The sequence below is a fragment of the Phasianus colchicus genome, chromosome Z (assembly GCF_987193195.1).
Source record: "Phasianus colchicus chromosome Z, bPhaCol1.hap1.1, whole genome shotgun sequence".
Lineage (NCBI taxonomy): Eukaryota > Metazoa > Chordata > Aves > Galliformes > Phasianidae > Phasianus > Phasianus colchicus.
The window spans coordinates 26,951,303-26,974,498 of NC_143476.1; the positions used below are offsets into that span (position 1 = coordinate 26,951,303).

The 23,196-nt window shown below is 35.8% G+C and overlaps 1 protein-coding gene across 2 annotated transcripts in view; it reads left to right on the forward strand.

Moving 5' to 3' along the window:
• SLC12A2 (solute carrier family 12 member 2) overlaps positions 1–23,196 on the forward strand; it is a 56,816-nt gene that overhangs the window by 22,316 nt on the left and 11,304 nt on the right. The window contains exons 7-21 of one of the 2 annotated variants that reach the window (XM_031607762.2): positions 1,302–1,410; positions 1,917–2,044; positions 2,140–2,224; positions 6,315–6,463; positions 10,874–10,981; positions 11,436–11,559; positions 12,886–12,987; positions 14,097–14,252; positions 15,134–15,233; positions 16,993–17,104; positions 18,673–18,813; positions 19,007–19,113; positions 20,926–21,005; positions 22,300–22,437; positions 23,119–23,166. In XM_031607762.2, coding sequence (XP_031463622.1) covers positions 1,302–1,410; positions 1,917–2,044; positions 2,140–2,224; positions 6,315–6,463; positions 10,874–10,981; positions 11,436–11,559; positions 12,886–12,987; positions 14,097–14,252; positions 15,134–15,233; positions 16,993–17,104; positions 18,673–18,813; positions 19,007–19,113; positions 20,926–21,005; positions 22,300–22,437; positions 23,119–23,166 — 1,687 coding nt within the window. Of the gene's footprint in view, positions 1–1,301; positions 1,411–1,916; positions 2,045–2,139; positions 2,225–6,314; positions 6,464–10,873; positions 10,982–11,435; positions 11,560–12,885; positions 12,988–14,096; positions 14,253–15,133; positions 15,234–16,992; positions 17,105–18,672; positions 18,814–19,006; positions 19,114–20,925; positions 21,006–22,296; positions 22,438–23,118; positions 23,167–23,196 lie in introns of both variants that reach the window. The other variant, XM_031607761.2, reaches the window with a different exon arrangement.

Here is a 23,196-nt window from a genome sequence, read left to right on the forward strand (position 1 = left end):
GATGGGCAACCTAGCTTGCTCAGTTTTTTCTGAACTAAAAGGCTTTTTCTGCATACCCCTCTATACCATGCTCACTTGTCTCTTTTAAATTCAAATAATTGAGAAGAGGCTTGTTTCATATCTCTTCCAGGTTAAGGATGATTATGAACCAAATATTCTCTGCAGTTAGAATTGACACTGTTTTCTACACCAAATGGCAGCTTAGTGTAGAAGTTTCTTACACTTTTATATCAATGTGCTAATTGTAATCGAAATGAGGGCTCTTTTTGTTGTTGCTGTTTCCAGCTGTAGAAGTAGAGGTTACAGGAAAGGACAGTAAAGATAAATGCATTTCTTGCCTCTACCACAGATAGAAAAGAAACCAGAAAAAATAATTTTGACAAACACTTTTAAGTTGATCAGCATGCTGCTTTGAAAATTGTTTGCTTTTCTCACAGCGTCCTTTATTCTCTCACTTCCATTCAACTGTATTCACTCAATTTTGAGCAACGCTGTTCTTAATCAGTTTTTGTTTTGAAGGAACTAGCTGCTACCGAACCTGTAGTCACTGTTGTTTCAAGTTTCAACTCTTGCTTTTGCTTGGCAGCTTGAGTGATCTCATGACAATAACTTGCATAGAAATGTTCTCATGTTTAATGTCTCCATATTAAACCTGAACTGTTATATTCCACAACCTCATTTTTACTAGGATCTTGATAGCTTTTAATAATCCTGCTGAGTGTGAAAATCAAGGCTGTTAGCTGTTTTTTTATGTTGCAGAAATCAAGCCATGGTGATCTACTTGAACTTGTCAAACAATTCATGTGGCTTAACATCCCGCTTCGCATAACAAAACACTGAACCTTTCCTCTTCATAATAGTATCTATGATGTTCTAACCTAGGACTTACAGAATTCCTTGTTTAAATAAGGGAAATTTATAACAACAGCTTTAAGTTGACCAAAAAAGCTCGTAAGGTGACAGTTTCTGGAAAAGCATGCTTCAGAAACTACTACTCAGAACTCAAGTTCTTACCACTTGACTTAATATTGAAATCTTAGCAGCCCATTTGTTTTAAAGTGTAAGACTTCTAAATGTGAAGAAGAGATTTGGAAAATGCTCTTAGCTTTGTAGAAAAGCCAAGGTTCATTACTGAATACATCCAGTTGGAATTGCTCTGTAGTAACTCATACTGAGTTTTCCACTTAAGCTTACTGAAGACTTTTGTAAGCACTGAGCTGCATCCTTACATTTCTCACTTGTTCTTAACATGAAGTCTTAACGTTGAAGCAGTAGTTTTTTTTATTCTGTCATTATTTCAGGCACAGATAGTCTTATTGGTGATCCTCATACTTGCTATTGGAGACTTCGTAATAGGAACATTTATTCCTTTGGACAGCAAGAAGGCTAAAGGTTTCTTTGGTTATAAAGGTATGTTGGAACAGCTAATATAGTATAGTATATTTGTGAAAAGTGAACTGGTTGTAATTGAGTGAAAATCTAAAAAATTGAACATGTGAACATGTAAAATAGCTGGTAGTTTTATTTAAGTATAGAAATTGTCCTGATTCTTTCAAACTTCTGCTGTTTGTTAAAGTTTTAGGACATTAAAGTTGGTGCTACCAGCTTAATATCGATCATACTAATTGCTATAGTACCATATATAATAATTACTCAATATTATAATTGTACTAACTTTTCAAAAAACTGGATGAGATTATATGCACTTTTTCTGTTTTCTTGTTTCTATTTAAACTTCATTTTGAGAAATTAGAGCTTATCTGTGTCAAAATGTTATCCGGTTAATTTTTGTTAAATAGTTTGCAATACTGTGCTGTTAAGAGTTTATCCAGAACTATTAGGGGGTTATAACTGGCTAATAATACAAATTCTGTATCACTACTGTCAGATTTATGTACATAAATCTTTGTCTGCAGCTGAAATATTTATGGAGAATTTTGGACCAGATTTTCGAAATGAGGAAACTTTCTTCTCTGTATTTGCTATTTTCTTCCCTGCTGCAACGGGCATACTTGCTGGCGCAAATATCTCAGGTGATCTTGCGGTAAGTAATGAGTTAGCAAATCAGCAAATCTTATTCAGAACCACTGAGTGTACCTCTGTCTCTGTCATGACGGTCTACTGATATTTTCCTTTCAGGATCCTCAGTCAGCCATACCTAAAGGAACACTGTTGGCCATCTTAATTACTACATTGGTTTACATGGGAATTGCAGTATCTGTAGGTAAGAAGTGAATATTTTTATTTTTGTGTTCCTTCTGATGGCATTTTGATACAGTGTTTGTAATTAAGTTCAAGTCCTATGCATGGAGATTTAATCACAGAATCTTAGGGGTCTGAAGAGGCCTCTGGGATATCTTCAAGTCTACCTTTTCCTACTAAAACAGGTTCCCTGGAGTAGGTATTTTTTCTTCAGGAAAGTGCCTATATATGATTTTGAATATCTCCAGAGAAAAAGGCTCCGCACCATCATTGGAAAGCTTGTTTCAGTGCTCTGTTACCATTAAAGTAAATTTTTTATTCTCATTTTCATATGGAAGTTCCTGTGTTCCAGTTTGTGCCCATTGCCCCTTGTTCTATTGCTGGGCATTGTTGGGAATAGCCTAGCCTCATCTGCTTTACTTCTGTCTAATAGATAGTTACAGGCATTGGTAAGATCTTCTCTATCTTGTCTCTAGGCTGAACAGTCCCATGTCTCAGCCTTCTTCATACACGACATGCTCCATGCCCGTAATAATCTTTATGGCCTTCATTTGGGCTCTTTCCAGCAGTTCGGTCTTTCTTGAACTGAGGAGCCCAGAACTGGATACAGTACTCCAGATGTGGCCTCACTGACAAAGAGTAGAGGGAGGAGGATGACCTCCCTTGACCCCCTGGATAGACAGAGCTGTCTAATTTTTGTTGGGAGAGATTTTGATTTTCAGATGTGCTCATTTCCTAAAATGTATGACCCCTTTATACCAAAGAGAGGCTTAGATTTCCTTTGCACTGGTACTCCCTAACTTCTTGCAGTCACTTAGATTAATGTGCTTAGAATTTGGCAGAGGGATGATGCTTGGATTAGAAGAATACATTTTCAGGAAATACTAAACAAACATATGTATTGATATGAAGACGATGGTAGTCAGCTACTTTATTTGAAGCAAATTGTGGAAAGATCTCATGCAACCTATGCTAAGAGCTGTGCACAGTAAATCTTCAGAAGAATGGAAAGAGCAAACAGTATCTGTATCTGGCTAGCCCTTTTCCAGAAGTGATGCCATTTTCAGAAATCTCTATAGCTTTGTAGTCATGTAGCCAGAGAACAAACAGTTGTAGGTTGGTCTGAGTACTGTAGAACCTTTATCCCAGGCTCGCTTCTCCATGTGACAGTGATTTGGATATTCTCAGCAATACTTGCTATTGTGTTTGACATTGTTTGACATTTTCTGTTTTGCTCCAGGGCTTCAGTGGTTGTCTAGATTTTCAATTATTCACAGAATAATTGAATTAAAGTAATCATCTTGTGTATCTTACCTATGATAGAAAATGTTTTAATACACGTTACACAAATTAGCTTCTGGGAGTACTAATCAGTTTTCATGTATTAGAAGACCATGCTGTATCTTAGCAGTGCTGCCTTTGAATGAAATTGACATTAATAAAAGTGTCATCAGTGTTACCACTAATGATACTTCCTCTGCAAAGGTGGCAGTTTTGCCTGGCTGCTTCTATTGGCTAGCATTATAAGGTAGCTCTTCCAAATACTCTGTAGCAGTTGTGCCCTGTGGAGCATAATTATGTACTTTATTTCCTAATTAGATTGACCACAGACTTGTGCTACCAAATCTGAATACTTCAGAACTTGAATCCACATGAGAAAGAGACTTATTAATTTGCTAATAGAATACTTTGATCAACTTTCAGACATGAAAAACTGCAGTTTTTCAACTGCAAAGGGAATGCTTTGCAGACCAACTGAAGATGAAAGTGTTATTGAATCAGAAACGTCCTGCTCTAGTTGCTGCCTATGACTTGCAATTAGAAATCTGGTAGTTAAAAAGACCAGTGCTATTATAGATGCTAGAGGTTATGAAATGAGTGAAATCTAGCTTGCTTTTTTTTTTTTTTTTGAGGTACTGGACTATGAATCAGGCAAATGAAAATCCTCGCGTTCTGTCTCTCTCCACAAACTATTCCCCATTGTATACTTCTAGTGTAGTGCTGAGGAAATCATTAAAACTTAGAAGATGTGTTAATATGATTGAGTAATAATATCTAAAGGGGAGGATATTTTGAATTTAGCTGACTATTTGTATGTACTACAGTAAACAAGGGGTTTCAGACTGAACAGAGGGTTTAATAAGAGGAAGAATTTTAGCTCTACACAAGTGTTAGGCAGCCTATTAAAAAAAAAAGATAACTATGAAGAAAACGTGTGTGTTTTAACAAAGGACTAATGCAAATCTGTAGAAATATCTGTGGAACATTTTTGGGCTGCATGTAGTTAGGAAGAGACAACTTGATGTAGATAGTCTGCCATAACTTACACCTAAATATTTTCTGCACATGCAACTTGCCCAGCTTGCATCTCTTCTCCATTCTCTTGCAGTGTGGCTCACTACAAGATTTGTTCATAGTAGCATTGAACCTTTCCATTGTGTAACTCCTGGTGTGAAAGAGCTGCTACCCACCTTTTTCTCATATGGATTTTTTTAATCCCAAATACAGCAAAACAAACCAACCCTTCTAAATATCTACAAAAAAGCACAAGAGAAATGCTCACTGTAGGAAACTTGCTGAAACTTAATTGACTTGGGCCTAATATGCAACTGATAAATGTAGCAAGTGGAAGCAGAGTAAATGAAGTCTGCCTACCAAGACCAGCTACTATGCTTAAGGTTTCAGGTTCTTAAGGTTTGGAAGCAATCTAAATATAGTATAGATGTTCAGGAATTTATGTTCACGACCGGAAGAGAGAGAAATTGCTTTAGATAACAGATACTGTCACTTGAGAAGCTTAATCTTGTCACATACCTGTAACCTCCTTTTTATTTTTAGTTTGCAGGTAAGTCAGTAAAGTCATCAGAAATAACATGCTTCTGTTTCCAGGGCCTCCTTGTCCTAGGAGACCAAATGGAATTCACTTGGCCTTAATTGCTCTGTAGAGTTCCTTCTTCTCTTCTCCATTTCTTATTTAATTCCTGTTCCTTGATATATCAGCTAGTTACTTAACTACCTTAGATGCTAAAACAAGTGTTAAATAATGCTTAGTCTGCTCTACTTGTTATAAAAGCAGGGGAAAAAAAGGTTTAATTAGAAAACGTGGAGGTTTTTTTAATTGGATCAGTGTTCTTAGTATTTAAAGGCTGGCATGCTCTGTATTAAGTTCTCTTGAGTAGTTACGATCAATCATAGACAAATTGAAGGTGATAGTTTGTAATAGAACTTTAAAAATAATTGATAGGAGAAAGCAACTACCACAGTGTATTTTGTTAAATTACCAAAAATGACTTGCAACAGGCCTTGATGACAAATTACATTTTTTAACTATTATTTAATATTGATGTGCGATCTGTTAACATACATCCACTGAAATAGAAATTGTGTTACAGCGAGGTTAACAGTTGTGAAAGTGTTTGGTATGAATATGCTTCCATGGGGAATATGTAACAGTAGGCTCTAAAAACTGTAGTATATGTATGAAACTTCATAGGTTGTCTTATTTACCTTAGTATTTCATTGAGAGTGGAAAGGTAGAGGCTAAATTCAAGAAGACTGTTTACAAAATAATGTAGGACGGTTATCTTCCTTGCTTGATTTCCTCGAATCAAAGATTCTGAAAAACTTCTACTGTGAGAATCATATTTCATTTTCTGGGAAGGATGTAGCTGCACTGTTTGCACACCTATGTATATTTGTAGATACAAATATAAAACTTCATTCTTCTGGGAAAATTGAAAAAATGAAACTTTAAAGTCAAGTGATGGTCTGTATTGCTGATTTTTAATAATAAGGGGAAATTCATAATTCAGTGAAATAAGTTATTGAGCTAAAATTACTCTGTTAAATGTTGTATGTTTGGTTGACATACTTTTCCTCTGTGCTAAGATTTTTCCTTTTACACTCAAGTTCTAGAAAAAATTGTTCTCAAACTTGAAGTTTATACATCAAGGTAAAAGTGCTTGAAACAGAAATGTATTAAAAATTGTTAATGCAATATTTAATGTACCTCTGTAAGAAACATGCTTATGTTGAAAAGTATTTGAGTTTGATGCATGTCTGTAAGATTGGGCTTGGTCTGATGATTATTCTTGTGGTTGGATCCAATCTAGGCTCCTGTGTTGTTCGAGATGCCACAGGGAACATTAATAACACCATTATCACCGAGCTGACAAATTGCACTACTGCAGCTTGCAAGTTAAACTATGATTTCTCATCCTGCCAGAAAGAGTGTCACTATGGACTGATGAACAATTTTCAGGTATGAAGCTTTTCTTACATTTGTTCACTGGATTTTGTGGGGTTTTTTTGAATTGCTTATTAAGAAAAATCAGTAGGCTAAAAATTCTTACTGTAAGTACAAAGTTGTCTGAAATAGCTAAGTAGTGCCCTCTAGAAGGCATGAGAAAAGCAAGGTAGCTGTGTTAAACTTCAGCCTGTTTATACTTCGGTGGTTATAAATATTTACTGTTCTCCTTAGTAAACTGCATAGGTTAGGTGTTGAGACTGCAGCTCTAAACTCTGTTTAGATATGAATGTCATCATTCACTGGTGTGGATAGATGTACTCAATGTTTAAGCGATGTGTAGCAATCATAGATAGCTTGCTTCAGTAAGTTATTTTTTTCAAAGCAAATACACTTTTAAAAATGTTTATGTAGTTGTCACAGTACTATATTTTATGATAGGTGTGTTTTGAGGCTTCAAGAAATCTAGTGTTACAATATTTAAAAACCATGGGCTTGTGGGGGCATTCTAGTCTTCAACCTTCATAATTCATAGCTAATTCAGACTTCATAGCTTGTGCTTGTGAATTATTTGTAAGGGTCTGAAAGAAACCAAGAAAAACATACTTATTAATAATTGAATTAAACTTGCCTTATAGTAGTTTCTGCCCTACGCTTTTCTAATATCCCTACAAAGTTTTGGGTAGCGACTAGTCCACAGGTGAAAAGCACTTGTGTTTTAATGGGTTCTGTATTTTGGTCATAAGTACATGTATCTACATCAGGCTGTCAGCCTGACATTAAAGTAATTACAGTTTTTACATGCCAAAATAATGTTACAGAGCAGACCATTTTATTAGAGCAAAATGTTTTCTTTTGTAATCTGTGTACCTGTGTAGCATTGCCTTGTTCTGATTCAGAAAAACAATAATCTAAATTTAGAAACATTTCAGAACTGCTGTTAGAAGGACATGGAGCTCTTGGAGCAGGACCAGAGGAGGGCCACTAAGATGATCAGAGGGCTGGAGTACCTCTGCTGTAAGGAGAGGTTGAAGGAACTGGGCTTGTTTAGCTTGGAGAAGAGAAGGCTCCGGGGAGACCTCATTGTGGCCTTCCAGTACTTGAAGGGAGTATATAAACAGGAGGGTTACAACTGTTTACATGGGTATATAGAGATAGGACAAGGGGAAATGTTTTAAACTGAGACGGGGAGGTTTAGGTTAGATATTAGGAGGAAGTTTTTCACACAAAGGGTGGTGACACAGTGGAACAGGTTGCCCAAGGAGGTTGTGGATGCCTCATCCCAGGAGGCATTCAAGGCCAGGCTGGATGTGGCTCTGGGCAGCCTGGTCTGGTGGCTGGCGACCCTGCACATAGCAGGGGGTTGAAACTAGATGATCAGTGTGGTCCTTTTCAACCCAGGCCATTCTATGATGATTTGTTGATAGCTCTCCTCATTTGTTCACACTTGAAAGCCAGTGTTCTGCTATATCATCAGTGTACTGCTAAGAATAGTGTGGAGCTGAACTTGATGATCATTGTGGATCCATTTTAAGGACATTCTATGATTCTAAGACCTGATTTCCTCAGACTATATTTTTCTTCATTTTGTATCTTCAGTAAAGTTACTTACGATAAGAAGCTTGCATTTCTAATAAGTCATTGGTTCAGGAGTACTTATATCTCCCACTTTAGTCTTGCTTCCATTAGGAAAAATTAGTAGGTTCTTAATAGGATAAACAAGTTTCAAGGCCAGAATCTGCACAGAGAATGCAGTGTCGCACATACCTTCCCTCTGCTGGATTTTGGAAGGAAGCCACTGTGGAGTCTGCACAGTCACTCTGGGCAACCTGCTGCGGAGTTGGCCACCCTCTATGTGGAATTTTGTTCTTCTATTAGCTAGCAGAAATTCCACTGTCTTTTTACTCTCGTGTTCCTGCTTCTCTGAGAAAAGTCTGATTGTTTACTCAGAAGACATGAGAAGGAAAGTGAGTAACTTGTGATAATTTCACTGCAGCATTTGTTTACATACCTAGGGTGATGTGTATACAGACTGTTTTCATAAAAATTTAACTTTGTATGGAAAGTGGAAGTAGCATGAAAGAAAGTACTCCATTTAAGAAAGAGTGTAAAAGTTCTGCTAAAACATGTGAAAGTAGCTGGGAGGAAGTGAGGTTTGAATAATGCTTTTTGCATGTTCGTTATGAAGACTTAACTTTACAGTTAACTTCACTGCATTTTTTTCGTGTGGTTGCTCCCCAATGGCTGGCCTGAAGAATTTAAAATGTAGTTGAAATATCGCAAATCTTTCAAATGTAAGAAACTATCTAAAGAGGAAATGCCATGCCAACATAATGAGCCCCTTGGCAGCAGTAATTATGTATTTTTTTGTGGCACCAGTTGTCTAGCAGGACAATTCCTACTAGATGTATGTATTTCCTATTCTTTTATTTCAAAGGCAAGAATGTCACTGCTGTAGCTAACAGCATGTGCTGGCTCCTTGATTTGTAGTGCTGACTTAAACAATGGTGTGTATGTTACGATTCTTCTTTTCTTCCTCCCCAGCTTTAGAAGAAGTTTGTTACTAGAGTAGCCTAAGTTGCTAGTTTATAAAATGGACAAACAACATCTGCATATGTTTTACTCAGATTTCTCTCAAATATGTAAAACAAAAATAACATTTGAATTGCTGTAAATAAACAGAGACAATGAATGCCACCTAGAAAAGTGCTGCTAGAAAGCGAATATGAAGTTGGAGTATGTAAGGACTGAATTGCAAGGTCTCCATGCAATTGTAGTGGAGTGAAGGCCTAGAAATAAAGATATTTTAAATTGGATAGGAAGAAAAGCAAAGGTAACTGATAGACACATTCTGTTTATGAGAAACCTTTCTAGGGAAGATTGATCAAGGAAGATCACTTCCCATACTCCTACTACAGTGATAACTCTATGCTTGTTTATTATGTTTCTGAAGCATAGATTACAGCTGTAATACTTGGTTTACTGTAAAACCAATTACTTACATGTCAGTAGCGTGGACAAATTCATGGTATGTATAACTAATGTGTGTCATGAGCTTTGTTCAAGTATGAATAAAACCCTGTCCTTCTTTCATTGTAAACTTCAAATACACTTTAGGAAATACCACTCTTAATTCCTATTCTACTACGTATGATAGTTGGTTCATGCTCATTGTGTGCATCTGTAATTTTCGTTTCTGTTTTCTTAGACAAGGCCCACCCTGAACTAACCAATGAAACCTGATGCAATCTAGAGATTTAGCTGACTTTGAGAGACTCAGCAGTCTTTGGCAATCTGATCTGGGAGCGTTACAGCAACAATAACTTAAACTAGATACTTCTGCATCATCCTTTTCCCTCTTCTGCAGACTCAGTCCTTGTATTCTAGTTTGACAGGATGAAAGACATATCTGATCAGTCCAAAGGATGCAGAACCTCATTTCAACAGACATTGTGCCTCAAAGTTGCCATGCTAGGTTTGCTCTGAGTAAAATTCTAAGCCTTTCAAGATGTTATCAAATTATTAAATACTCTGTCTTCAAGCAGCCTAAACTTTTAATTTCATAGGGAAAGTATCCATTAAAACTATGACTGTTCTTAAATTCACGGTTCTTTATCTTAACTGACACTTGAAAAGCTGTATGCATCTATGATAAGGAGTAGAGAATTAGAATGACAGAAGATGGTAGTTCTTAGGCTGTATAACAATTAGACAAGAAACTGTTTTGCTTTTAATTTGGGATTTTTGATCATATTAACATCATTTCTTTACATCTGGTTTACTTAGCTTATTGCTAGTCCTCCAGTCTGTCAATAATGGTATATTGTATTTCACTCAGATGATTGAAAATGCGATCTTATGGAGATGAGAACCAAACTTGTTCTGTCCTTGTAGATGGGAATGGGAAACAAACAAATTGGGGTGTGAATGGGAAGCAAACCTAACTTAGGTGTGGCAAAAGATAAAGCAAACCTTCCCAAGATGTTCCCCAAATTCAATTACTTTGTTACTTGGGCTGTTTCTTAGTGACTGGATGGTCAAAATGATTTACAATGCATATTTTTTTCTTCCATGGCTGAAGTTTCATTTCTTTTTATTAGCCCATTGAGACTTCTGCCATCAGTCAGTTTACATGGTTGGACTAAATATTATGTGATAAGCTACTTTTTCTTGTTCTGGATCTAGGATTTTTTAACCCTAATTCCTAATCCCCTTTTTGACCCTCATTCATTCATAGATGTGAAAGTGTGACACTCAGTGGCTTTTAAGTGTAGAGTACCAAATATTTCATATACTTTTTGTGTGCTGTTAATAGTAGCTTGTGTAGTTACAGTATTATACTACTTAACGTTCTTTTTTTAAAAAAACAACAACAACAAAAACAGCAACAAAAAACCCACAGTGAAACAATTTTTCTACTTGTAGGTGATGAGCATGGTATCAGGGTTTGCGCCACTGATTTCTGCAGGCATTTTTTCAGCCACCCTGTCATCTGCACTAGCATCTCTTGTGAGTGCACCTAAAATCTTCCAGGTAAGTATGGATGCTAAACCATGATCTTTTAAAGAATAATTTTAAGTTTCAAATAATTCTGGAAAAGGGACTCTGATGTATTGTAATCATGACTGGGGCTTTGTTGCAGAATATAAACAGAAGTGTTGATTCAGAGGATTACTGTAAATGTTAGGCAAACTTTCCACTTTCTGAAGAAAAAGAAATTGGTTTTGTCTTTAACAAGAGACTGACTGTAAGACACCTGTGAAGTACAGTAAAGCATTTAGTGAGGAGCAGCATTTGCTACTGAAGGATAGAGTATTGGAAATGCAAAAAACTAAAATGGTAAGACAATTGTTAACAGAAGAAGTACAAGTTAACAACTTCTAGGAAGGTAATATATGCAGTGAAAGACAGCATTAGTACACGTTAATAGGGATATTTTTTAACTAAGTGCACACTACCTCTTGCATTTTAATTTTTTTTTTTTTAGGCTTTGTGCAAGGACAACATCTATCCAGGATTTCAAATGTTTGCTAAAGGCTATGGGAAGAACAATGAACCACTGAGAGGATATCTTCTAACATTTTTAATTGCTCTTGGATTCATACTAATTGGTTAGTTTGAAATCAAAGTAAATCTGAATCTCCTTTTTGTCTTTCATAAAGCATTCATTTCCATCTTATGACTTGATGATATTGTCCCTAAGGTCTAACACACAGCTAATTCCTAAGTGAGGATTCTAAATTTGTTTAGTTTAAGGATTTTCTCCTAGATCCTAAATATCTCAGTGCTTAAAACTAGAATAAATCTAAATTGAACAGTAAGTAGATTTCACTTTCCCTAATCGCTTCAGGCATCTGTTGTTACATACTGTAAATGAATGAAATACATTTTGTTTAAAGTAGAATGATGTAATATCTTGTAAATATGAAAATTTAATTTAGATCTTTAATAATTACAAATGGCTTCGGTTAATGGCAAGCTTACATGAACAGAACTTTTTAAACTGTATTCTTCGTTTACACTGCAAATGATAGAGATGATTGCTGCTGTTGGCAGTGGTGAAGATAGTCTAGGTGAAGGATTACCTTTATTCTAGGAAGATGGTGAACTAATATTGCTATGTTTGCCCATATGTTCTGTGCTAGCACTCTCAGCTCTTCCTGTTATGCATTTTATCCTTCCGTATCTGAGGTGTGTGTGTATATATGCTGTCTCAACTGCAACAAGGTGACTGCAGGCTTGATTATAACAACTAAATACTTGCAAATTGACACATTTTGATTGCTGCTTTTTAATAGAGAGGGTACTGGTCTGAATTTTCTGTACTGTGCTGCCTCATGGAAGAGCTTAATGCTTTCCTCTACATCTCTTTCTCTGAAGAGAGAATATTCATCACTGTTGCAGTGAAACTGATAAGTAATAATGCACTAATACTAATACCATTAGTTCAGATTTTCAATTAAAATGCAAGCAAATGAACATGTTTGTTCACACTTATTTTGATCTTACCATTTTGCCATAGATGAGTGTCTCTTGTTCTTACTAGCCTTTTACTCTTTTGTTTCGGAACTGAGACATTAACTAAAGAAATCTGACTTCTCGTGTTCTTCCGAACCCTATATATTACAGCACTGTTTAATCAAATCATGGTGGGAAAGAAATTCTCTCAAGTTATGTTAAGAAAGCATACAGCAATCAGAAGAAGCAGTTGTGGAACACTTGGTGGGCCTGTAAAAATGCTGTATTTCTAAAAAACTGAAACTTGCATTTCCTGACTATCAGAAGATAACTCAGTTAATAAAAGACATTTAAGTTAGTAGCTGCATTTATTGGAAAGCACAAAGTGCCTAAGTAATATAAAGTTGAGCTAACTCTGAGATGCACAAAGCCATTAGATGGTATATATTATAACATTCTACTTTATTTTTGTTCTGCAGCTGAACTGAACGTCATCGCTCCAATTATCTCTAACTTCTTCTTGGCTTCATATGCCTTGATTAACTTCTCTGTGTTCCATGCTTCTCTTGCAAAATCTCCAGGTAAGAACTGTGTTCTTGGGTTCAAAGTTTATCTTGCAATTCCTAAGTGCAGAAAAATTCAAAAGCTGCTAATATAAATGACAGTCTGCTTTAATTCAATACTAAATGTCTATTTGACTTTCACAACACGTCTGAGTTATTATTAATATAATGTATCCTTGAGTCTTCCAAAATTTGGAGGATGAAACGGTTCAGAATACCTTGGGAGCTACCAATATTTATCACTTTTGCTGAGGGAACAGAAGATAATTCAGTACTTGTTCAATAACTCTTGAATAGATCTCTGATATACCTCAGCATCTCATTTCTTATCAAGTATTCTTAAGACTGTTTGAGAAAGTTTTCTTGCTAAATCAGTTTCTGGTGTTCAAGACCCACTCTTTTGTCATCTTTGGATTTCTCTTGTAATATATTTAGTCTTCTAGTCCAGAAGGAAGTAGTGGAATGGACAAGTTTTTATAGCCTTTGTTTGGTATGGGAGGCCAGTTAAAAGTTAAGACGGAACCAAGGAACAGTACTTGCAGACTAATGTTTCTCATACCTGGTCCCCTATGCTACAATGTCCCTAAATGTTTCAGTTACTGTACAGCTCTGCACAAATGTGTTTGTGTAGTATCTGTATGTATTGATGAAATAGGGGGCTTTTCATGTAATGAAAATTTCTGTGTGGAAATAGTAAACATACCTAAGAACAGTTGAAAGTATGAGAGGGGGAGGTACTAGCTGATGACTTATGTTGCACTTAGGCTAAGGTTTTGCATTGAAAGCAAAAATCAATTTTCTTGAAACTTATTGCCAAAGGTACTTCTAGTCTGCTTCAGTAAGCGTACTGGCACAAACATCTTCAAACTTTAGAGATAGCTTTTTAGAAGACAACACTGGGATCTTTTATGTATCTATGAAATATGAATTAGTTTGAGAGATGGTGAAAAATTGTTTTTGCAAACGTGTCAAAGTCTCTTTGTTATACTTCTGAAACTGGTGTGTGTTACGGTGAAATGCAAAGCAGAGCACTAAGGAGGGAGAAGAGGAACAGGACCTTCTTTCCCTTGAATTAAATTATTTCCCTCCTCTTTCCTCCCTTATCCTCCAAATTAAATTTTGACTAGGTTGGCGTCCTGCTTTCAAATACTACAATATGTGGATTTCTCTTGTTGGAGCCATTCTGTGCTGCATTGTGATGTTTGTCATTAACTGGTGGGCTGCGCTTTTAACATATGTCATAGTCCTTGGACTCTACATTTATGTCACTTACAAGAAACCAGGTATGTATAGGGGCCATTTCTGGTTCTAGTGGGCAGAAGAGGGATGTAGAGGATGGAAGAAGTGTGTGTGTGTGTGTGTGTGTGTGTTTTGGGGTTGGGGAAGGGGGAAATAGGGAATCTAATTCTGTTCATTTGATTCAAACTTCTGAAAGCATGCATATTTCTGGCCAGCAGTGAAAGGGACTATTTCTTTACCTTTCCAGTTGGAAAAGGGATTTTATAGTATCTGTTTTTTTCTGTACACCATTCCTATAGCTTTGAAGAGGAATATATACACTCTTTGTTCCTCTAAGAAGTCTGTATGATTGTAAGTGAAAGATGGAGCATATCTGAGCCAAAAAATGCTGACAGTAAGGAAAAGACCAAATCTGTGGCTGTGTAGTTTCAAGTATTTAGATCATAAGTTCATTGTAGCTATCAAAAACAAATGGGAACATAGCAAATACACTGCTATGCTTCCATACTTAAGCAGTATTTCTTAGTGTTTTTTTAATGTAGATCTTGTCCTCTTTACTGCACAAGTTATTCACAGAAAGTAGTTGACCTGTTGAGGCATTGTTTTAAGGTTGCTTTTTCCTTTGCTGTGATGTAGCATAACTCTAAGCATATTCTTTCCAAAAGCATTATTTTTGCAGCTTTGAAGTTATTCTCTTAAATGTTGCAAAAAACTCAGTTCCTTCTTTCTGTAATTGTAAAATAACTCGTATTTGTCAAAACTTCCATATAAGTTTTACGTTTAATTGGAATTGCATATATAACTTGAGGGTTTGTTTTGTGTAGGACACACTGAGGTGTAGCTTAAATCTTGTGTGTTAACATGATTTAAGAAAAAAACCACGTTTAATAGCTGTAAGTAAAATACTGAAAATTTCATATTTCAGATGTGAACTGGGGATCATCAACTCAAGCTTTGACTTATTTGAATGCATTACAGCATTCCATTCGTCTTTCAGGAGTGGAAGATCATGTGAAAAACTTCAGGTAACAGTTCTATAAAACAAATTATTTATGCTGTGTAATCAGTAGGGTAGACTCATGGTGATTGCTGCCATGACTTCCATTGAACTGCCTGTTTACTTCCTGTGGATTTTCACAGCTTTGAATTTCAGTAACATGAAGATTGTCTGGACGTGGCTAAATGAACATTTTATTTTAGATTGAGTCTGTTTCAGAAGAATGATGACTATTTATTGTCATATTAAATCATGTTTTCATGGATTGCATCATGATCTGTGAATCTGTGTTGATTATTAATGAAACTGAACTGGAAGGTGACCTCTCAACTGCTAGCAAGTGTTCAGTCCACATAAGGCTAAATCTGATCTAAGCTAAAATTCCAGAGGTGTGTGTACTGTGTTCAGCACCAGTTTCACATTAGACATGTGCATAGCCTGTTTACCACAGCAATGAGAACATGTTTGACACAGCTGAAGGGGGAAACTGATTTGTTACGAGCCACTGACAACAGCCCGGGAAGAGCTTACGAAGTAGGGCAAGTACTGCAATAAATCCTGCAGTATTTATTTCACTTCACAGGAGTAGGCAATTCCGGAAGAAATATGCTCTAAAAAAGCCTTTAAAAAAAGCATGTTGACTTACTAGACTTTGAGGATATGGTTTATGAAACAGCTCTTTCTGTAATCCAAAGGCTTATATGACATTAAAATCCCTGAGTATTTACAAACAGTCTTACCTGTGATGCAAGTTGCACTGTTATCAGCAAAATAGTCTCACTTCAGAAACTGATTTGTTGTTGCTTAACCGTCAAGAGCAGCAATTTTCAGTCTTAATGCAAATCTCAAATTTGGCATAAGTAATTTATATTATCTTGGTGTGATTAGTGTAGCATTGTCTCTGGTGCAAGTCTGTTTTGGATTGAAGGCTGAAGAAACAGATGTTACAGGAAAATTCTTGCCAAATAAAACTTCTTGCTTGTGCTGATAGAGTGAGTGCTCTGATGGCCAGTATGCATTTTAGGTTCCATTGGAAGTGCTTCAGCTTTTTTGTTCAGAAGTTAATATGTAACTTTTTGAGTTGTAAACTTAACTAATTATTTTGTGAGGAAGGTATAGATCTTCTTGTCAGGTATAAGCACAGGAGCTTTAGCAGTAATATTTGTTGGCCTGATACTGGCTTCTCACCTGTGTAGTTTAGTTAAAAATAAATTTAAAAAAAATTTACCTGGAGCTTCTAGAGAGTTGGATACATAACTTCACTGATTCTTATCTTAAAAATAAAGTCTTCTAAAATAAACAAGATTAGATAATTGATCTTATAATTGATTAGTAAGAACGGCTAGAACAACTGAACTTGTGGTTATTTGGCTTCTCAATGCTAGCAATGAGAGGAAAAATTGTGTAAGGCCAGTTTTCCTGTATGACATAAGAATTGTAAGCTAGAAAGTGTAGGGATGTGACTGACTAATAGGGGAAGAAATTCACCTGCCTGGCTTAGTCTTGTCTAAAGCTTGTTTCTGATCTTTTTAAAAGTAAAAGTTTTCAGAATTAATGGGATTACTTATTTATTTATTAGAACCAATTGATCATAGATCTGCTGACAATTGTGGAAGATTGATCTTTGCTTAATTTAACATAGTCTTGTAAGAGTAGATGAGATTACTCTCTTCACTGAAGATTATGTTCTTGGGACCAGTATTTAGAGTAAGCTTTTCTAAACTATATGAACTCTCAAGATAAACAATATTGTAACTGTTTCTCCCAACTCTTATTCACAATTTTAGGCCACAGTGCTTAATTATGACAGGTGCCCCAAATGCACGTCCAGCTTTACTTCACCTTGTCCATGCTTTTACCAAAAATGTGGGCTTAATGATCTGCGGCCATGTACATATGGTATGTGTATTCTATCCTTAAAGTTATATTGTGTTTTTTGTTGTTATTTTTTTCCTTTAACAAAACTGTTTCTTTCCTTTCTAAAGAAAAGGTACAGTATCCTGAGGTGTTCAAATAGAGTAGGATCTATTTATGTATGTGTCATCACCATTCCCACTAAGGTGTGACGCAATTTTAGGGAGTTATGAAAGTTGTAAAAGCAGCTATTACAGACATCTGTGCAGTATGCTTTTTATCATCTACTTGTACTTAAAAGGTTCTTGCAGTGGTAAGCATGGTGGAGGATATGCATGAAATACGGTGGAAAAGGGGGAAACTTTGCAAAATTGTCTTTGATCGTTTAACATTTAAATTTTTAGGAAGCCTTGTAGGAGCAGAGTGAACATAGAACTATAGTCTAGGTCTCTTTCTGTCCTTGTATCATTTGGTCTTAAATATTCTATCATGCCTTGTTTGGAACAGTATACAGCAGGTTTTCCTCATTGTGTTTCAGTGAAGCAGATATGTTCATTGTTATGCTAACATTTCTTATACAGCTTAGCCTAAAGTAAGTCCTACTGAGCAGTACATTTTGTATCTTTTAGCTGGTAATTTAAAGCTGTTTTTAGCTTCTAACTAGCTTTAATCCTTTCAGTTACCTGATTTGTTCCACTGGCAAGGTGAAACAGCAATTATTTCTAGTTATCATTAACAGTTATTTCCACCCCTCTTTCTGTTTCTGAGCAGCCCTGAGTGTTTCACTAACTTTTCATCATTTCTGTCAGGATGTGAGAGTCCTGGGAATGGGGAAAGGGTTTGTTCTTGGGGACATAATTTCAGCACTTATTGCTACTTTACAGAAAAAAAAAGCAACAAAAAATGAAAAACAACATAATCACTTTACGCACAAGAACAGAATGTGTTTATCTTTTACTGAACTCCAGTAATGGTGGGACAGAAGGAAGCAAACTCCAGATAACTATTCTTCAGAATAATGTTGTGATGAATTGTCTTAATACAAGGGGTGTGTTGTACTACTGCTTGTCCCAAAACTGCAGTTAACTGCACTGTAGCTGTTCCATCTTTGGTAAATGTTACTGAAAGCACTCTAGAACATTAGGATTATGAAGTTTTTTGCTAGATATTTTAGTGTCACTCTTGCAGGTACGGTCCTAAAAACATCTAAGCAAATGTAACATCTAAAGTGTGCCTTGTAATAGAAACCTTGATCACTCTTATATATGCTTCAACTTAACCATGCTTTCTAAATAAGACTTCTCATCTAAAAAGGCAGTGCAATCCACAGTTGTATTCTTTTAAGCAGACACTGCCCAATTCTGTCTTCACTAACATAACTTGAGCATTTTGATGTCTAGAAGAAGCACAGTGATGCATACTGATGCAGGTCATTAAAAGAAAAAACTGAAAGACAAGATGATTTCGCAACATGTTTTTTTACAGTCACAGGCAGAATTGCAGTCCTGGTTTCTGATTCTAGCAGTAAAGTAGCTTAAAACCCACAAAAAACAGGGCTTTACTTGTGCTTATAATTCTTGTTCACTGTCCTTCATGTTTTCTTGTTTTGAAAGGGTCCTCGGAGGCAAGCCATGAAGGAGCTGTCAACTGATTTAGCCAAATACCAGCGATGGCTAATTAAAAACAAGATGAAGGCTTTCTATGCACCAGTGCATGCAGAGGATTTGAGGGATGGGGGACAGTACTTAATGCAGGTGTACCTCTCTTCCTTTTTCTCAATGGAAACAGGGACTTTGAATGTCAAAAAAACAAACATATTTTTACACTTTGCTGAAGTATTTTCATTATGTAAGGTTATCTTAAACTTTTCAAAGCTGCTTGAAATAAATAATTGAACCTTTACTAGTTTCAGTAACATGATTTTAAAATATGTTATGTTTTCCTTAGGCTGCTGGATTGGGTAGAATGAGACCTAACACTCTTGTTGTTGGATTTAAGAAAAACTGGCGACAAAGTGACATGAGAGATGTTGAAACCTACATTAATTTATTCCAGTAAGTAGAAAATGCAGAGAGGTTGCATTTGTGTTCCATTTCAGTACATTTCTTAAGAAGTGAAAGAACTTCTACCTCAATGTCTTTGTTGCATAAGCTCTCCTATATTTCAGGTAGACTCATCTATACTGCAATACAGAAAAGCTAGTTTTTTTCCTGATACAGGAATTATATGAGCAAACCTTTATAGCTTTAGCAGACCAGATTTCCATAACTCCTGTGTCCAGAAGGAGTTGTAGCAGTAGTCTGAGATTTAACAGTTCCTGTCTTCAGTGAAGGAAGTAGTGTCTTAAGTGTCTGCTGAATTCATTAGACCATATTTTATGTTGAAAGTGGTGGTTTTGTTACTTTTTTTCCCCTGTGCAGATTAGGTGTAGAAAATGAATCAACTGTTGGGCTGCAGCTTGCCCTCTTATAATGAAGATATTTAGTGCAGATGCACTGCACTGACACCGAAAGTAAAAAGTAGCTAAAAAGTAGAAGAGAAAGAAAAGCTGTCTATACTTTGGTAGTACTGAAAAGCAGACCAGTTGTCTGAAAATAATATTGACTGCTACTACTAACATTTTAGAAAAACATTTACATAGGGATTTTTTGTTTTCCTAATATACTGTTAAACCTGTTTCATCTGTGTTTTGCACTCATTTACTATGCCTTTAAAAGAAAGGTGGGAAGGGGGGTTACAGGCAGATACTAGAAAAGGAAAAAGCACACCCACTCAGTCTTCCCATTCCTTAAAAAAAAAAAAAAAAGTACAAAATAGATTGGAAAATAAGGCAGTATGTTGGTGAGTTCTTGGGTTTGCTTTTTTCTTTATTCATCATTTACTTTGAAAAGTCTTGTACTGGGAGAACTCTCATGGCCAACCCAGTAAAGTGATTCTCTGTATCACATAGAGAAACCTCAGGAGATGGTAACTGCAGGTCAAGTGTATTTTCAGAAAATTTCTGGGAAATAGAATGTTTCTGAGATGCACAATGCAGAACTGTAGAGATCTAACAAATTAAATAATGGGCAAAACTACTTAAATTTATCTCACTTTTCTTGCATTTATTATAAAATGTTGATACTTGAAACACGTTTCTTTAAAAGTAGTGAAACTTAATGAGAAGTTTTGAGTGAAATCTTGTAGAATTCCTCTTTTGGAAAAGCATAGGAGTTATCTGAATTAGTTGTAATGAGTTGTTGTAATTTAAAGACTGATAAATGGATAATGCAAACAATATATGGTTAATTTTATATTAGGTTTTCATCTTAGAAGTCCTAAATCTCTGGGTATTCTTTTTATCCTTCATTTTACTTAGACTTTAATTCTGGCTATTAGTCAGTCTTTTTTCTACAATAATTAAGATTCCTTTTTTAGTTTCCAGTCTTAAAAACAGTGAGTTTCTTTCCCATCACATACAATGGAAATAAGTGTCTAGTAGCTGTTTTTATTATAACTTCATAGATTCCTTTTAATTCCCAAATGTCTTGGAAGTTCGTAACTATCAGTTCAGTAAGATCAAGACAAATTCCTTCTTTGATGCCTCACTTTCCAGCATTATTTATATTTTCTAGCTCATCTTGTCATCATCTGTGTGGAACTTGAATGGCCTGTTACTCTTTTATCACTGTCCTATATAGGAGGGAGGAAAGATAGTAGATAACCTTTCCATGTGTTCCTTTGGAATTGAAGCTGACATTGTAACAAATGTATGATTTGGGAATTTAAATGGCAACATTTATCATTAATATTTGTCTACAGAGGGTATGTAAACTAAATCTTCTGGGAAAGAAGAGGTAAAATGTTTTGTGTTGTTATCTGTTTAGTGATGCCTTTGACATTCAATATGGTGTGGTTGTCATCCGCCTAAAGGAGGGCTTAGACATTTCTCACCTTCAGGGGCAAGGTAAGATTTTGTTTCCTGTCATTATTAGCTGTTACTCCTTTTAAAACCATTTTCTGAAAATACTAAATGAAGGTAGTTTATCTAAAAAAAAAAAGTGAAAAAAGGCAAGGCTCCCACACCACTCTTTTCACAGAATAAAAGCCATTGAAATGAGTGGGCCTGAAATGTATAATAAAAATAACCCATGTACAGCAACAGAATTTGCTTTTCTGTGCATTTCAACGATCTGTATTTGTAAGTTGTTACTCTCAAAGGAAATACATTTTTACTGAAATGATTTGAAGAACAAAATTGGCATTGAGTATTTCTAGATTTGGGCTGCTTGATCAGATAGTATGGGTCACGTGTCTCTCTCTTCTTCAGCACTTTGCCACTGCATACTTCAGAGACCTCAACAGTAATCTGTTGGGTTTCGAAACGTGTCAGGAAGGTCTTAGTGCCCGCTGAGACAAATGAGTTTGCTTTAACTCTGGCAGTTACCAAACAGCTCCACTGAAGTGTGAAAAAAAAAAAAGAGAAGCATTCTGTTTCAGGACTTTGTGTCCTGAAGATCAGATCAACTTCCACTTGGAATTAGTTTACAATCTTTTTTTGTGTGTAAAATGTTTCATGAAATGCATTTTCCCCTTTTTGAGATTTTTGTTTACAATCAATGTGAGATGAAACCAGTAGTATAACTCCATTAATATGCTGGCAGAAAATGCAATGCTTTTGTGGTGTGTTTCAAACTTAAGGCATTTTGTCAATGTTATGTTTAAACTCTCTGGATTTTTTGTGCTTGCTGGTAACTGATTCCAAAACCCAATATTTCCCCTTGTGGGAAACTTTACCTCAATGTGAAATATTTCTAGCCAGCAGTAATATTTAGCTCCCACTTTCAAATTCTATTTATGCTAGAGGTAGTGTCATTACAGTGCTACATACTTGCAAAAAAAAAAACAACGCCATAATGGTGTTAATGGTAATGAGTACAAACATGAAACTTGTACTTCCTCAATGTTAGGTAGCTCTGTTTGATGTTTAGCCTGTGGTAATGCATTCAAAACTCAAAGTCTTGGAAGGAAGTAGAAAGAGACTAAAACTCTGATCAGAGCAGGTACCTCTTTGTATTCAGAAGCTGTTCATTTGTGGTGGTTTATTTTTGTTTTTTTTCCCTTTGCCATAGCATGACAGTGGCAATGGAGTTGAGCTGTTTAGCTAAATGCAAATCATCTCAGTATAGTCACAGACCTCTATCTTCTACCATCTGAGATAAGTCAGTGGTTTATAATGTTTCTTTGCTTTCCCAAAGAAGAGTTACTGTCATCCCAAGAAAAATCGCCATGTTCCAAGGATGTCATAGTAAAGGTGGATTATAGCAAGAAGTCTGAGACGGACACTTCTGTAGCTTTTGTTCCATCGTCCAGTGAGAGAACTCCTGCTCTACGTAAAGGTAACTAGTTAAGGTAGCTAACTGCTAGTTAGCAGTGAAATTTGAGTTCTCATTCTTTCTCTCATTACTTCTTCAGTCCCTCTCTCCTCCTGTTTTGTTGCATTTGTGAAACAGAGAAGCTGTCATGGTTTTGGGGTGCTGATGTCTAATAGCTCAAATACTTTGCTTTAGAGACTACAAGTATGTAAATCATATTTTTATGACATAAAACAGATGATGGGCTATGATCAACAGTGCTTTTTTTGTACTCTTAATTAATGAGATTGAGTGCCAATAAAAATTGCTTGAGAATCAGGCCTCAGCTGTTTGTTAGCAGTGTGATTTTTAAGGCTGGTGAATTCATAATGGTGGTTTTCACCTCAGGTTTGAATATATTATGATCTGCATGTTAACTAACAGAAATCATCCAGAATACCTGAGAATAACCAGCCTTCCTCTTTTGCAAGTAAAATTTTGGATTGACTTAACTATTGAGAAGTATGGTTAAGTTACTATTACGTTCAAATACCTATTATTTTCAGGACATGGTAGACCAAACTTGTGTGCTTTTCTTTGTATGAAAATCCACTTCATTTTGCATTTTTCTTTTCTTTTCCTTCGTTTTTTATACACTTGTACTGTTTTCATTAACATCACAAAGGATATTAACCTTTTTATTTTGTATCTTTAAAAATCTTCCAGAGGAGGACGAGGATGGAAAGACTCCAACACAACCACTGTTGAAAAAAGGCAGGCATTTTTCACCTTTTTGTTAAATCA